This window comes from Lontra canadensis, unplaced genomic scaffold (genome assembly GCF_010015895.1).
Source record: "Lontra canadensis isolate GAN:19392208 unplaced genomic scaffold, GSC_riverotter_1.0 scaffold6, whole genome shotgun sequence".
NCBI lineage: Eukaryota > Metazoa > Chordata > Mammalia > Carnivora > Mustelidae > Lontra > Lontra canadensis.
The window spans coordinates 13,069,246-13,085,865 of record NW_022631000.1 but is presented as its reverse complement, the minus strand read 5'-3'; the positions used below and the strand labels follow the sequence as shown (position 1 = coordinate 13,085,865).

General features: G+C 36.8%; 1 protein-coding gene across 4 annotated transcripts; it reads right to left on the bottom strand.

Moving 5' to 3' along the window:
* Positions 1-236: 236 nt before the first annotated feature.
* On the bottom strand, positions 237-15,243 carry GTPBP8 (GTP binding protein 8 (putative)). Of its 4 annotated transcripts, none has more exons than XM_032852216.1 (6): positions 14,849-15,243; positions 13,147-13,245; positions 11,249-11,379; positions 10,548-10,647; positions 8,293-8,406; positions 237-870 (listed from the first exon to the last, which is right to left on the bottom strand). In XM_032852216.1, the coding sequence occupies exons 1-6, from the start codon at positions 15,182-15,184 to the stop codon at positions 787-789; spliced, it is 864 nt and encodes a 287-aa protein (XP_032708107.1). In that variant the 5' UTR covers positions 15,185-15,243; the 3' UTR covers positions 237-786. The 4 variants fall into 4 exon arrangements, with proteins under 4 accessions (XP_032708107.1, XP_032708108.1, XP_032708106.1 ...); XM_032852217.1 differs by lacking the exon at positions 237-870 and adding an exon at positions 882-1,390 and having other exon boundaries at positions 8,288-8,406; XM_032852215.1 differs by lacking the exon at positions 237-870 and adding an exon at positions 882-1,390.
* Positions 15,244-16,620: the final 1,377 nt, after the last annotated feature.

Below are 16,620 nucleotides of genomic sequence, written 5' to 3'. Positions count from 1 at the left end.
ATCATCACAAGGGTCTAAAAAATTTTGCCACTAACTGTATTCTCAGGGACTGGTCACTACCATTATTTTACTCCATTTGTTCACCTTATCTCATAGGAGGGCAAATTAAAATGCTTTTGGAGTTCTCTAAAAGTTTTTGGTTTTTTTTCTGGTTTACTTATTTGGGTGCTAGTGAGTGATTCTGAATAAACTTTTTTTTCCAAAAAGGATGTAAGGTGACATGTATAACCAACCATACATGAAATACAAAGAAGACAGCAAAGTAGAAGAAGGTAAGAAAGTTAAATGAAAAAATAAAGCTTAGTTACACAAAACCGAACCAGGAGTGAGGCCACACATATATCTATAATTTAATGTTGATGCTACCATCTGATATTTTTATATTGTTTTACCATTGCCAGAGATGGTAAATCTTACAAATTTTCAAATATTCTAGTTTACTAGAATTAGGTCAGTAAGCTTCTATTTGTTAAGAAGTTTGTGGCATTAAGTTTTCTGTTACATGTATTTTTATAGAAAAGTAAAACAGTTCTCCGGTATATATCACACCCACCCTTTTCCTTCACCATCCTCACTCTATTTCCATTCCATTCTTTATCTGGCCTTGTTCTTTCTGCACCTTTTCCACTTATCTATACTGGGGGTTCTCCTTTTGAGAATCACTTGGTGGGTTGTTTAAAATGCAGATTCCCTTCTGAAGAGACTGATAAACACAGCCAGGGGACGGGGACAGAAGCCTACATGACCTCATGAGCCTGAGATCAAAACCCAAGTTGAGATCAGGAGTCAAATGCCCAACTGACTGAGATTTCCAGGTGCCCAGAAGCCTGCATTTTTAACAAGGTGCTTAGGTGATCTGATGCAAGTAGCCTGCAAAGCAGAGTTAAGCAGCGCTTTATAGATTCCTTCTTTCCCGAAGCCTTGCAAACATCCTGATTTACTTCAAAGTTCTTAATACATTTCTAGTCCCTTTTCATTGTTTATATTTTTCCTGGCTTGCTACCAAGTGATAGTAGCTACTTAGTGCCTTAAAACACGGATAATACTAAGGAGATCTCATTTATAACAAGTCTAGCTATAGCCATTAGCTTCTGTGATTCTAAGATTTAAGGTCCAGTCTTGCTTCTGTTTTCATTTGCAGATGAATCCACACAGTTAGTTTCCCTGGACTTAGACTGCTTATATGAAGTGGCATCATTGTTCAAGAATCAGAAACTTGAAGTGTTCAAAGAGATTTTCCCTCAGTGGGAAAACCAGAGTGTTCAGTGATTTGTCTATGGAGGCTAGAGCCTGGATTGAACTACAGGCCTATCACTTTTTTGTACTTAATTAATGTTCCTTTGGAGTAAGTTTCCTCATCTCCTCTTCCCCTCTCTTGCTCCTTAGAATTCTGGGGGAAATAGTAAAAAAGCTTCACATGTGTTCACCAAACGACATTTTATATATATTTATAAGAAATGTAATATTCTAGATCAGTTAATCTTTCCAAACAACTTAAAATTCCAACGTCTTAAATTTTTAAAAGTAAAATCTAAAATATACAAACCATAACTTACTAGTAAATTAGATTAGAAACTACTGTTAGTGGGGGTGCCTGGGTGGCTCAGTTGGTTAAGTACCCAACTCTTAGATTTCAGCTCAGGCCATTATCTCAGGGTCATGAGACTGAGCCCCACGTTGGGCTCCGTGCTGAGTGTGGAACCCCCTTAAGGTTCTCTTTTTTCCCCTCCCTCTGGTCTCCATACCCCAACCAAAAAAGAAAAAAAAAATACTGTGTCATCATAGTGAATACCTATTTTACCCCTTTGGTAGCATTAAAACACTTAGATCATTCATAAGAGCACTGTGGTGAGACCTCCCATGCCCAAATCCTCTTGGCCTTACTTCAGCCACTCCTGTGGCCACCAGTCTCCAGTAGGAGTGGACAACTGCACTTTGCATCATGTTCCAGAGACCTCTCTCCTCATGCTCCTTCTGACAAGTTGCAGGAACTGCTTGGCACTTAGGCATGCACAAGTTGGAAGAAGTGTGCAGCCACCTTCTCCCCACTTCAAGGGCAACACAGAGGCACGTTTCCTAAGTCTCCCCAAAAGGTGCCTCAAGATCAAGACATGTACCTATGTGATGTCCAACTCTTGCATCATTGATTGACTTTCCTTCTGTTTCCTTTCTCCATCACTCCTATTCCCTGGGGTCACTTGCCAAATAAACGACTGCATGCAAACTTGTCTTGGGCTCTGGTTTTAGGAGAACCAAGGCTAAGATAAGGAGTAAAGTAATAGTGGCAGGCAAAATGATGACTTCTAAGATTGTTCTATTGTCACCATATATTTCACTTTGTGAATGCCTACATAAAGTTTTTTGTTTCTTTCAGCTTAAAACACTGGTGGTTAGAATAGACCAGGATTATCAACTATAAAACTGAAAATATATTCATAATTGAATTCCCTAAAAAAGCCACAAACTTGTTTTACAGACTTAGTTTTTAACCAGGGCTACTGCTATAATCTTAATATTCAGCCTCACATTGAAAAGCTATGCCACTTACACGAACAGGTCAGTAGCATCTTCATAAAAATTTTTTCTGTTAACTTTAGCTCAAAGTAAGGCTTTATCTTTCCATTCTGAATCTTACTGTACCAATTCTACACTGGCTCATCAACTTTTTTCTTTTCTCCCTTTTGCAAATATCAGTGTTCTCACTTAAAACTAGTTCTTGGTTTTTGTCTTTCAATAGAGAAAATGTTACCTCCTCTATGAAAAGAGGTTTTCTGTGATAAATCTGAATTTTGCTGTATTCTTTGTTGGTTTCACTTTACAAATATATAGAGTATATAGATACTTTTACACGTACAATACATTTTAATCTCTATAGCTTTGTGAGTTATAAATTAAGGGCAGAGAAATCAAGTAATTTGCCCAAGGCCCAAACTAATAAATACTAGAGCTGGAACTTAAATTCTGGTCTTCTGATTCTGAATCCTCTGTTCACTTGAAGGTGAATGATCCCAGTCTGAAAAGACTGATGTTTTCAGCATGGACTGACTGAAATTTTATCAAGAATATTTTATATTCAAATAAGGACTCGGAAAAAAGACTAATTATAGGCATAGAGAGAAGCATTTATCTTCCATCTACCTGTAAGTGCTCAACAGAAAAGTAGCCCCTTTTTACCTAGTCCATTTTAATACTTAAATATACATAATAGACATTTTCTTTAAAAGACAAAAGCCCAATAAAAACCATTCTCTACATAGTAGTAAATAGGTTTTCATATTATGGACTTCTATATGCTCTTGTTTGTCAGTTTGTTAAAACAGAAACGCTATTAAAATAAGAAGGGTATCTGTTCTAATGAACTGCATAATTTAATTATTTACAAGATCTTTTTCCCCAGCACAAATTCATTCGTGCTTTGGAAAGATGCAGGTTTTAAAGCTGAAATGTTCCTTCTGCAAATTACAGATATACAACATTTAAAACAATGTTGAAATTCTAGGTATTCAACTCCAGTTGGCCAAAGCCATCAGTCTTAAGATTTCCTGTTATATCTGCTATAAAGCATCTCAACAGATGGATTCCAGAATAGGTCACGGAACTGTGAAAAGAAAAGAAAAATTTTCTTCTTTACTTAAGATGTAGTAACATACCTGAATTCATCTAACTTAAAAACTGCTTAAAAACTTTTGAGTTCCATGTGTGAAACAGAATGTCTTGATTTGTTCTACCTTTCCTCTCTTCCACCAGCCTCTTGTATTCTAAATCTGATGATACACATTATTTGATCAGTTTCCTTCAGGATCCTAAAAATTTCACCATACCTACTACTTTGCCTTTTATTAAGCAGACTAAGTTTTTTTTTTTTAATTGAGGTTATAATTGACATGTAATATTAGCTTCAGTTGTACAACATAATGCCTAGGTACTTATATATATTGTGAAATGATCACAGTAAAATTTAGTTAACTTCTGTCACCAGGCATAATTACAATTCTTCCTTTTCTTGTGATGAGGACTTTTAAGATCTGCTCTCAGCAACTTTCAAATATGCAATACAGTATAAATACCACCATGCTGTACATTACATCTCAATGACTTGATTATTTTATAACTGGAAGTTTGTACCTTTTGATCCCCTTCACCCATATCTCCTATCCCCTAACCTCCACCTCTGACAACCACCAATCTCTGTATCTATGATTTTGCTTTTTTGTTGTTTCTCAAATTCTACATATAAGTGAGATCATGTGGTATTTTTCTCTGCCTGACTTATTTCACTTAACTTAATCCCCTCAAAATCCACCCATGTTGTCACAAATGGCAAGATTTCACTTTTTTAATGGTTGAATTGTATTCCATTGTATATCTATATACATTTGCTTTGTCCATTCATCTATTAATGGACAGGCTGTTTCCACATCTTGGCTACTTGTAAACAATGCTGCAGGAATTGCAGGGGTGCAGATATCTTTTCAAATTAGACTTTTTGTTTTCTTCAGAGAAATGCCTATAAGTGGTATTTTTGGATCATATGGTAATTTTATTTTTTGAGGAATCTCATACAGTTTTCCATAGTGTCTGTACTAATTTCATTTCCAACAGTGCACAAGGGTTCCCTTTTCTCCACATTCTCACCAATGCTTGTTATTTCTTGTATTTTTTTTTTCTTTTGCCTTTTTGATAATAGTTATTCCAGTAGGTATGAGGTGGTATCTCATTGTGGTAGTTTTGGTTGCATTTTCCTGATGGTTAGTGCTACTAAGCATCTTTGCTTTTCATTTTTTCCTGTTGGCCATGTGTGTGCATTCTTTGGAAAAACATCTATTCAGATCCTCTGCCCATTTTTTAATCATTTTTTTTTTTTTGCTATTGAGTTATAGGAGTTATGTATTTCAGTTATTAACTCCTTATCAGATACATGATTTGCAAACATTTTCTTTCATTCAGGAGGTTGCCTTTTCATTTTCTGGATGGTTTACTTTGCTGGCAGCTTTCTTACAGTTCAATATAGTCCCTCATGTTTATTTTTGCTATTGTTGCTTTTGCTTTTGGTGTCGAATCCAAAAAATCATTGCCATGTCTGATGTTAAGGGCCTATGTTTTCTTGTAGGAGTTTAATGGTTTCAGGCCTTAACATTCAAGTCTTTAATCCATTTTGAGTTAATTTTTATATACAGTATAAAACAGTAATCTAAGTCTCATTCTTTTGCATGTGGCTCTTCTGTTTTGCCAACACCATTTACTGAAGGTGCTGCCTTCTTCCCATTTTATATTCTTGGCTTCTTTGTCATAGTGACCATATATTTGTGGGATTATTTCTGGGCTCTCTATTCTGTTCCATTGATCTATGTGTCTTTTTTTAATGCCAGTACCATACCTTTTTGATTACTGTAACTTCATAATATAGTTTGAAATCAGGGAACATGATACCTTCAACTTTGTTCTTTCTCAAGAGTGCTTTGGCTATTTGTGGTCTTTTATGGTTCCATACAAATTTTAAGATTGTTCTATTTCTGTGAAAAATACCATTGTAATATCTTCTATTTTGCTTTTTATTTTACAGACTAAAAGTTTTTATTTCTTTAGTTTGTTCTTTTTGTGACAAAGATTCAACAACCTTGATAATTTAGACCTTTTTTTGGTCATTTTAAAAAATCATAATCACCACTATTGTGTCTATTATTGTCTACTCATCTTACTATATCCATCCATATGTCAGCTGGAAGTGACCACATGATTTCTCAGGATACATGGACTTTCATGAATACACTATGACTTTCGTGGATACAAGAATCATATATACCTGTACATAAAACAGGTAAAATATTTTCTGCTGTACTCTTAATTCCCTTCTTGATATATTATAGCATTTTAGACTTTTTGACCAAAGCTGCTTGCTTGAGAACAGCCTATAATGATTTCTGGGTTATAAGTGAAGTTATATAGCTTGAAGGAGAGATATAAGTTGGATTGTCCACACACTAATTATGGCATCTTGAACTCAATTGCAACATTTTTGTCAATTAATGTGATTTTCTTTGTCCTTAGAGTCCATTGTCTTTGCTTGGAATTCCACTATATAGAAAGCAATTATGCTCTACCTACTTACATATTTCTCCCATGAAGTTATAAGAACAGATTGATCCCAGCATCATTAGGGGCTTTACACCATTTACGAATCCCTACTCAGTAGGTGCAGAGTTCTGACATGAAGTTCAGCATTTAACTTTTGCCAAAGCCTTATAGGCCAAAGCTTGCTGGACTATAATTCCCCCTTTCTCCTACAAGGATCGTATAAGAAGGAAATAAAACCCGACTTATTTTATAATAATTATTTTGTGAACAGGCCAAACTTCTTTCTGGAGGGATGGACTAGGACTTGGTCATGCACATAAAACCAAGGAACGTATATAACTCTACTTTCTGAGTTGGATTTTGAGGGCTACATAGTATAGTATGCCAAATTCCTCTATATACAGTACGTGTTGAAGTTCTTGGAAGTCACCAGGTTCCTGCATCTCAAGTCTTAAACTTGTATGGCTTCTACTGTGCCTTGGTCACTTGTGGCAAGTATAGTGGCAGCAGTGATTCCAGGGTCATATAGGAGAGAATGCTGACGTATCTAAAGAAGGGAGTATCTTTAAAAAGTAGTGAGACTCTGATACTACGGGTTGTTGGCCTAACCTTGCTACTTACTGACTGACTTGACAAGAAAGGAAGCTAACATTTATTATGTGGCTGTGTGTGCATCAGTCACAATACATTTTATTTGATTCTTGTAACAATCATATTTTTACTAGTGAGAAAACAGACTCAGAAAATGAAATAAGTTGCTTTAAAATCTATGGCCAAGAAGTAGAGGAACCATGCAAAATCTAGGCTGTCTGACCCCAAAGCCCATGCTCCTTCTATTTAAACAATTACCTCTCTGCAGCCCACTTCATTTCCTTGACCTGTGACCATAACTGGAAATAGGGATGTTGGCTGTGAGGACCAGGTGAGTATTATGAATGATGTAACCTTCCCCAAGACCATCTGTTTTCAGATAACTCTAGTTCTTAATGTCTAGCCACAGTCTATCCTGATTGGTCTGATGTCCTGTAGCTCAAAGCAGTATGGAACTAGTGCTAGATCATTTCCTTGTTTGGAACACTATAATTCTATTAATGTAGGTCAAGAAAACATTGTCAGTTTCTCCCCAACTCCATTAAACTGTTAATTAAAATTCAGCTTACAGTCAACTAAAACTTAATTTTTTCCCCAATAAATGCTGCTGTTAAGCCATAATCTGTCCATCTTATGTTTGTGCTGCATTTTTAGTGAAGGTCTCACTTCCTTCTTATTAAACAGTTAAAAGAATAGCTATTCTTCTAAGCCAATGCTCAGGGCTCTAAGAAATAGGATTTCATTCCTGCCCTTAGGAGTCTCCATTATACAGATGGGACACAGACAAGTGAACAAGATAAATACTTGAAAGAAAGTCAAGGGAGAAGAGCACTTTGTAGGAATGACTGAATGAAGGATTCTGATAGGCATGTTCATAATTACAAACAATTTGAATGTGATCTGGATTGGTAGGACCTTGAATGACTGATTAGAGGACCGTTTCATATACAACAGTTACTTGGTTTTAATTATTTCTCATTGCAAATACCCTATTACTTTCCACAAAGAAGTGAGAGTAAGAAACTCAAATGGAAGTGGCACTGTATCTCTGCTCTAGTACAGGGTACACTATATCCAAGGTATACGCTAAAAGTATAGATACACGTTTCATCACTAAACTCTATCAAATATCTCAAAATTGTCAGCTCTAGAAGTAACCATTCTATCTGCTACCAATGCTTAATTCTAACTTAAAGGAAGTATTTCTTTACATATGGTCCTTTTAAAGAAAAATTTTTATTCCTCACAGCCTGAATGAGCTTTCTACCATAAAGATAATTTTTCTTTGAAATTGAGAAAAGCATGGGAGTATCTTTATTGTGGCTGTTATTTAGCTGATTTTATAAAGTAAGAAGTTTTTATTTCTGCTGTGATCTAGGATTGAGCTAGGATGAGGCAGAAAGAGAATGAAGATACCTACAGGGAAGATACCTACCATGTAGAAGGAAGACAAAATAGAAGGAAGAAAAAATAAAAGCGCTGATGGATTGTACCAATAAATCATGGTTAAGTGCATAGTCTTCCAAACTCCTCTTATTTTAAGTGATACCTCAATTTAAGAAATACTATGTAATACAAAAGGATGTTAGTACATAAAGTTACAAAATAATTCAGCTCTTACCTTACAGGAAACAACTGAGGAAAACATCCTTGTGTTTCACTGTCAACAAATTTCTGGATCTGAAGCACTTGTTTTAAAAGATGTCCCTTGGAAGATTTGTCAATTTTTGTTAATACCATCTGTAAGAAAACAAATAATTAAGCATTAGAAATAAAGTCTTTTTTTAATACAAAATTTTGGGCACCTGGGTGGCTCAGTGGGTTAAAGCTTCTGCCTTCGGCTCAGGTCATGATCCCAGGGTCCTGGGATTGAGCCCTACATTGGGCTCTCTGCTGAGCAGGGAGCCTGTTTCTCCCTCTCTTTCTGCCTGCCTCTCTGCCTACTTGTGATCTGTCTGTCAAATAAATAAATAAATAATCTTTAATACAAAATTTTATGTTTCAGCTACAATTTTTTTTTTAAAGACTTATTTATTCTACACAGAGAATGAGTGCACAGTGGTGGGGGAGGGAGAGGGAAACAAAAAACTTAGCAGACTCTGGCTGAGCGCAGAGCCCCACTGCAGGGCTCAATTCCACCATACCAAGATCATGACCTGACCTGAAACCAAAAGTCAGACGCTTAACTAACTACACCACCCAGGCGCCCCTAACTACACATGGTTAATAACAACTAGATGACCCTGGTAAGTTTCTTATTCTTTCTATACTTATTTTTTCATCTATAAAATAAAAGCAACACCCCCAAAAGGAGTCACCATGAAGATTAAATGAGTTAATGTATGCAATGGATAAAGCATATACTATGTGTTTGCTGTTTAATGGTGCTTTAACTACAAAGGGCCAAAATATCTTGGATTCAAGACCAGTGAAAAGGACCTTGGGCCATATTTGTAATTGACATAAGACAAATTTCATATGATCACTATATATCTTATGTTAACTAAGACGAATAGTATTAGGTTGATCCAAATAAAATTGCCAACTTAAAATCATTTTTGACCTACAAAATGGTTCTGCCTTATATGCAATAATACAAAGGAAAAACTAGAAATCAGGCTATTTGTATCTTATATCCACTACACTTATAGGAATGACTACAAAATCAATTAAAAAGTAAAACTCTGATCCATCAATTTCCTGGGGAATTTCTACAAAATTAAAATTTCCTGACTAATCATTTATGCTTTCCAGTTATTAAAAAATGTTAATGGTAAAAGAAGTGAGTAGCAGAAAGCATGTAGTTTCTAATGACTTGTGAGTCCCTCCAATTGGGAGTCTTTTCTCATAAAAGCAAATATGCTAGTATTTAAAAGGAGGCATAATTCCTCTATCACAACCTCTTTCCAAAAAAGAAAGTAAAATTTCTTTTAAATTTTGAAGCTGAGAAAAATATACAATTTTATAAACTGGTACCTATGATACCAAATCAGGAATACTGTATCACTTAAAACCAGTTTGGCACTATTGGGTATTTTCTACTATGTGGACTATAATCAAACCTTCGACTCCTCATACTAACTATAGTTATAGCTTATGTTTCATAGGGCTTTTGCAAAATCCCAAAATTTCATAACCCCAAGAATACAAAAACATCACTGACTAGTAACATGGTTTTATTTGCATTAAACTTCACTGTTACATTTTAGTGGTTTCTTTTTTTGAAACCAAATTATAGTCAATGGATTCTTTTTCTTAGAAAGGAACTTCAGAGGTCTATGTTATCTGGAAAACTCATGAAACAAAGTAAATGTGGATACCAACCTACTAATCTGTATTCTATTCTAGGGCAAACAACAGAAAAAAAAATACAAGTAAGATATTCCCAGAAGAAATATTGTTTTCTTAAGGAACATAAAAATCCTACCTGTATGTGCTGGAGCCCGTTATTTTCTTGCAATGGTTCTTAAACTACAAATTGCTTTAGCAAATTTTTCGGTTGCAACTTCGTTTACACTTTGATATGTACTATATGCCAAACTGCTGTTAAAGAGCCACTAATATGTTTTAGACAAATATTTATATTGCCATTAAAAAAATGAAAGGAAAAAGCACTTAGGAACACTAAATGAACAGCTTAAAAATACTTTACTTTGACTATAATTTTGAAAACTTAAAGCTGAGAGAAAGAAAAGAGAAAGTACCACAGAACTTACCTAATAATGGTTGATAATCAAAAAGATTATTCAAAAACTATTCTTGCAGAGATAAGAACTGCTCTCTCACTGAAAAGACACACACACACACACACAAGCATTTGCACATGTATACACACAAACTGGTATTTCCAATAGCAACTATGATTCAAAGGAAATACTTACCACATAAGGTAATGAAAATTCTTCACACATTCCTATGGCAATACTGTCGGTTTTTTGAATTCCGACAACACTATCCACTAACAGAAATGTTCTTATCAAACTATAAGAATACAGAAATAAAAATCAATGACAATATCAAATATACTCATTCATTTCTTCCCCGACCCTCACTATGCTGAGAAATTTTCTTTTGAATAATTTTCACTCCAAAATTTAAAAATTTTTTAGGCAAAAGGAATTTTCAGTTCATTAGAAGTTCATCCTATAATCCAATAAATCTCAATTACTTTCAATAACTAAATTTACTAAATATTAATTTATTTCAATAGCAGGTATTAGACCTAAGATCCTCTGCTTAGGGCTGAACACAAAGATGAGTAAGTACCTTCCTTTAAAAGCCTGAATTCTAGGGATGCCTGGTGACTCAGTTGGATAAATGTCTGCCTTTGACTCAGGTCATGATCCCAGGGTCCTGGGATCAAGTTCTGCATTGGGCTCCTTGCTTGGCGGGGAGCCTGCTTTCCCACTGCCTGCTCTGCCTGCAGCTCCCCATGCTTGTGCTCTCTCTCCAACAAATAAATAAATACAATCTTAAAAAAAAAAAAAAAAAAAAGCTCGAACTCTAGTGGGAGAAAGAGACATGAATCCAATTAACCATAACATGCTTTTGGATTAGATTTATAAGAAAATATTTTCCTTACTTCCTTCGTTCTTTTAGATAGGTCTCTACCATGTCAACAAAATCTTCGGGAGCTCTATAGCCATAACCTGGCATGTCCACCAATGTAAAATATTTTCCAGCTTTGAAAAAATTCATTTTCTTTGTATGCCCCTGATAAAATAAATGGAAAATAAAAGCTTCCTTAGAATACATCCTGTATATATTTAATGACTCAACATTTTCTATTCAATCAGCAAATATTTATTAAAAGACTAAGTGTTCTGAATATAATCCTAGCTATGCTGATGATGATACATGAAAAGAATACAGAAGAGAAGTGGCTGGAGATAAGCTTAGATGATGCTACTTCTTCCCTCCAATTCCTTTTTAAGAGCATCTATATGACTTAAGAAGAACTTCTGATTAGGAATATGTACCCAAAATATGTCGGAGTCTTTTCATTAGCTCTTTCTCAGTGAAAAGTTATTCTATAATGGTGTCACTGCATTAGTCAATATTCTCTGATGAATAATTTATCCCCATTTTAAAGAGAAATAAATTATGGCACAGATTGGTTAAACTAAAAATACTTACTGTCAGTCATACAGGTTTTCATAAAACCTAGATGCAAAACTTGATAGTTTATAACATCTAGACTACTGCTTCCCTAGAATCAAGATGTTTTGCATGTTTCATTAGATGGTTTTAGTGCTTTCAGTAAACCATTTTTTAAAAGCATGTACAACACTATAAAATATGTGTTAAACTAAAATGATGTAAAGATGGTAAAAAGTCATGGTTTTGTGTCTAATGACACTATTAATCAGAAAACAAAAGATTAAGATAAGCAACTTAAAAAGTCAATTGTTGAACTTAGAACAAATATCTTCAGAGGCAAGATTCTGTAAAACAGTGCTTAGGTTCCCAGTCAGTTGATGTGTCTATCCATAGAAAAATGACAGATTAGGAATGTCAAGAATACACTTCTTCCATTGTCCTCTCACACAGGAAGGGAACCCACCCTACCTAGAAATCAGAGTTTAGCTTTGTTATTTGAGGAGACAGAGTAGGCCTAAGGATAGGAGATTTAATGAACTACAATCATCAGCATTAGTGATGAAGCCAGATTAACTACATGAAGAAATGGGGAGCAAGACTAGGAAGTTTCATGTAAGGGTTCCAATGCAAAGAAAGGGGGGCAGTGAGCCGCAGGTTGGTGGGAACATTTTGCCATGGATAGATAATAAGGTGAGAGGAACTAGGGGTGAATTTTAATGACACTGTATCTTAGATATTGGTAGTCTGCATCATTGAGAAAGAGTAGAGGAAATTTTAAAAATGCCAGAAAGCTACTACAGCAGACTGGCTGGTGTAATCACATCATTTGGCCTTGGGTAAACTGGGGTGTGCCTAATATATATACGTATATGTATGTATACATATATATATCTGTATCTATTATCTATATATAAAGAGAGAAGGGGTAGTAGGAGAAGGGAGGGAGAAAGGACTTAGCAAGTTATACAAGATTATAGGAGGGAAAAACCACTTCAAAGCAGTTTCCTCTAAAATCAGGGCAGGAGTAGATGATCAATCTTAAAGAAGCAAATACAGAACGGCAACAATACTTTATGCGGCAACTCTTTGGAAAAGATTTGAACAAAAGATTTCCTCAAGAAACTGGCAAGACAACCAAAATAAAACCAGACATACTTCCTTCTTCTTCAGGGATATGTACAGGTGTCAATAAAATGTCTTAATTTACTACTTGTTTGAAAGAAATCACTGTTCTAGAAACTTAGCAAGTATGATTTCTTCTACCTCTCAACATTAATTTGTCACTTTAGTCAATTCAGAGATGGTTCAGACATGTTTTACATTTCAATATACTGTTCTTTTATAACCCATGGGCCTCCCCAACCCTTTCCTTCAACATACCGGTTTCTTGGAGACTCTGACTTCAACCTCTGGGGCGAGGGAAAATAAGGCTTTTATTAGAGAGGATTTTCCAACATTGCTTCTGCCTATAAAACACACCTAATACAAGGAAAAAGAAGATAATTGAGTACAAGGTTTCTATATACATTTTTATTATATATTGTATTAGCTGCAAAAATCTGTTAAACGACTGTCTTTCCTAGCCATGTAAAAAGGTGGCTTGTGTTTAGTTGAACCTCAAATTCTAACATATAACTACTATCTACTGAATGATTCCCAGGGTCAGGTACTGTTCAAAGCACTTAGCATAAATCTTCTTATCTACTTTTTACAACATCCCTATCAGGTAGGTAATATTATTATCCCCATTTTACAAATGATAAAACTAGAGGCAGGGAGAGGCTAAACAATTGGCCCAAAATTATATAGCTAGAAAGGGAAGAAGTTGGAATTTAAAAACTCAGGACATTTATAACCAGAACCCATGCCTTTAATGACATTATGCTACTCAAGAACATCTGGGACATTTAATAAGCATTCCATATTTACAAAGCTTTTTGAAGTTAAAAATTATATGCATGTCAACAAAACTTATTCTAAAGTACAACTACATATCTCAAACTGCATTGCCCCACAAACTCCCAGAGTTGACTGTAACACCATTGCATTTATGAGGTTATTCTTTTCGCTTGACGTCTCTTGTTGCAATTAAACTTTTCTCCTTTAGACCTCTATAGTGTAGAAAGGAACATAATGTTCCTGATACTAACCATTAATATACATGACTGCTTTTTAACATGGTATTGAAGGGGGTACAATACCAATCAATGGTTCTAGGTGAGGGTGGTTATCACCCTCTGGGGGGTGTTTCAGAAATTTGTAAGGGCATTTCTACTTATGAATAGGACTGGGTGGCACTTAGTGGGTGGGGCCAGGGATGCTACATATTTTGCAAGACTGGGGTAAGTCCTTCAGTATGAATTGATCTGAGTCCTGCATAAGTTTCAAATGCTCTGCCAGATTAAATCCAATGATAATATATAAATAAAACTAAATTTCAAGAAACAAAAAGTTACTGGACAAAAAGCCCAGCAATTCAGAAGCTTCAGTCAAAACACGATGTCATGTCAAAATTATTAAACTACTTATGTTCCCCTTAGTTCTATTTAAACTATCATTGCAGTTCTAATTCGAAGGAAAGTTTCCACAGCAGTGGTGCAGTTGCAAATAATGAGATTTTAAGACATGCATAAAATGCCTACTCGTGGAATTTCACTAAAGTTGTTTAATAAAAACCACACTGTTGCCATGTATATATAATTATTATTTCTGCACGACAGGAAATTCAGATTGGGTGAAAATCACGTACTGATAAGGACCATCACATTTGTGTAACTATTGCACTTTTCCTATTCACTTTGTCTCATTTGTCTCGGCATGTTTTTCCCTACGTCAATGAAGAAGGAGAAAGAATAAAAAGCCATTTAATTTTTGAACTGGTTTGGTTTTTACAATCATTTAATCTTGTACATTCATTACCAAAGTAACTAAAACTATATATGCTTATTTAGTTAAAATAATTTTATGCGTCCCCGCAAAGCTAGAAAATCTCTCTCGTTCGGTGACAAGAATAGGTGAGGGCAAAATGCCTGCCCCAGTCTTCACCACCTGAGTGAGGAGTGAGCGCAGCGGCGGCTCTCACCTCAGGTTGGGCGAGGTCCGGGGCGTGGTCGAGACGCACGGCGGAGCTGAGGTACTCGATGCGGTTGCGGCCGGTGGCCGTGAAGACGCTCTCCGCCTTGGAGATGTCCTCCAAGCTCGGGTCGAAGATCTTCACGTGAAGGTCCAACCTCGCGTCTGGAGTGAGCTGCCGCTGGAGTTCCTGTAGTGGAAACGCGAGCTTCGTCATTTGTCTCTTGGGCAGCCTGAGAACTTCCGCGAAGGTTTGGAACGTGCTGCAAGCTCGGTTCACGCGCCGCAACGCCCGGGTAAGCTCCAGTAGCTTGCGGGTGATCGGCCGCAAGCCTGGGGCTGTCATTTTCCTCTCCCAGAAGTCCCGCGCAGGGCTTCGCGCCAAAGTCTGGCCTGCGCCCGGCGACACCGCTTCCGCTATGCCTGCTGGGAATTGTAGTCTCATGTGGCCTCACACGTTTCCGCCGCAACGCTTCCAATCCAGAGAGCCCGAGGCCGCGGTTTCCTCGAGACGAGGAGGTGGGGGTGGGGACTCGGGGCCTGAGGGTTGACTCACGCTCAGTGGCAGACTGACAACTGAGCCTTTGACTTGTATATCACTGTAGGGAGGTCGTTTGACAGTTTGCAGAGGTGAAAAGACACACCTGGGCCCTGTGGCCTTTGAGTGACACACGAAGGAGCAAACGTGTGAAGCTCTGGTGGATTCCAGGCCTGTTTACTCCTCACAGAATACAGTTATCTCACGATCGTTGATGTTTGTTGACGTATACATCACTCGGCAAAGCTGATTCCGGTGGAGAGCGGCGATGGATATAGAGTCCGAGAGGGAACTGTCAAAGTCTAGGAAGATCAGACCAAATCAGTATTAAAGGGGATTCGGTCTGGTGGATGGGATGTTGCAACACCATTCTCCATGTTCTTGTGATATTCTCACTGATGGTTAACAGCATGTTGGTTCCAGGTGGTCCGTCTGGGTGAAGTAGCACCCTCTTCAAAGGATCTAGCCTCCTGGCTAGGTAGGGTGTCAGGGTTTAGATTCAGAATAGGATTTAAATCTTACTGGGGGGGAAAGGAATGTGGATTAGGAAAGCAAGCAGCTACTTAGTCATGTGGATTGTGGAAACGTAACAAGGACGTGAGATAAAGCTTGAATTGATCTAAGGTGATCGCTCCTCCCAGAGAACTGTGGAAATCCCACCCTGGGTCTAGTTCTACATAGCTGAGGTCGGGTGTATTTTGCTAAACTGTAGAAGCCTAGGGAGGCCAATAAATGAAGACTGTATTCATGTACTGTACTATGATGTACTTCCCTGTTTAATACTATAATCTACCTTATCTAACAGAGTCATGAGGCATCCCTGCTAGATTCCATCATTTGTTAATTCATCAAATATGTAATGAACACCGATTATATGCCAGGCATTACACTAGGTGCTGGAGATATATCAGTGAGTAAATGGAACAGATAAGAGTTTCTGTCCTCATGCTGTTGCCTTGAGACAATAGTTAAGTAAAACACAGAATATATTAGATAATAAATGCTTAGGAAAAAGCCAAAGCTGAGTCACTAGGTTCTGTGTGTGTGTGTGTGTGTGTGTGTGTGTAGAGCTGTAGGGGTATTGCATTGTAGTATGATCCTCACTGAACAGATGGCATTTGAATGCAAACTTGAAGGAGGTGAGAGAAGCATTCCAGATATATGTGCAAAGGCTCAGAGGCAGGAGTGTGTATGGCTTTTTGAAGAACAGCAAGGAGGCCAATGTGGCCAGAGTGGAGTAAACA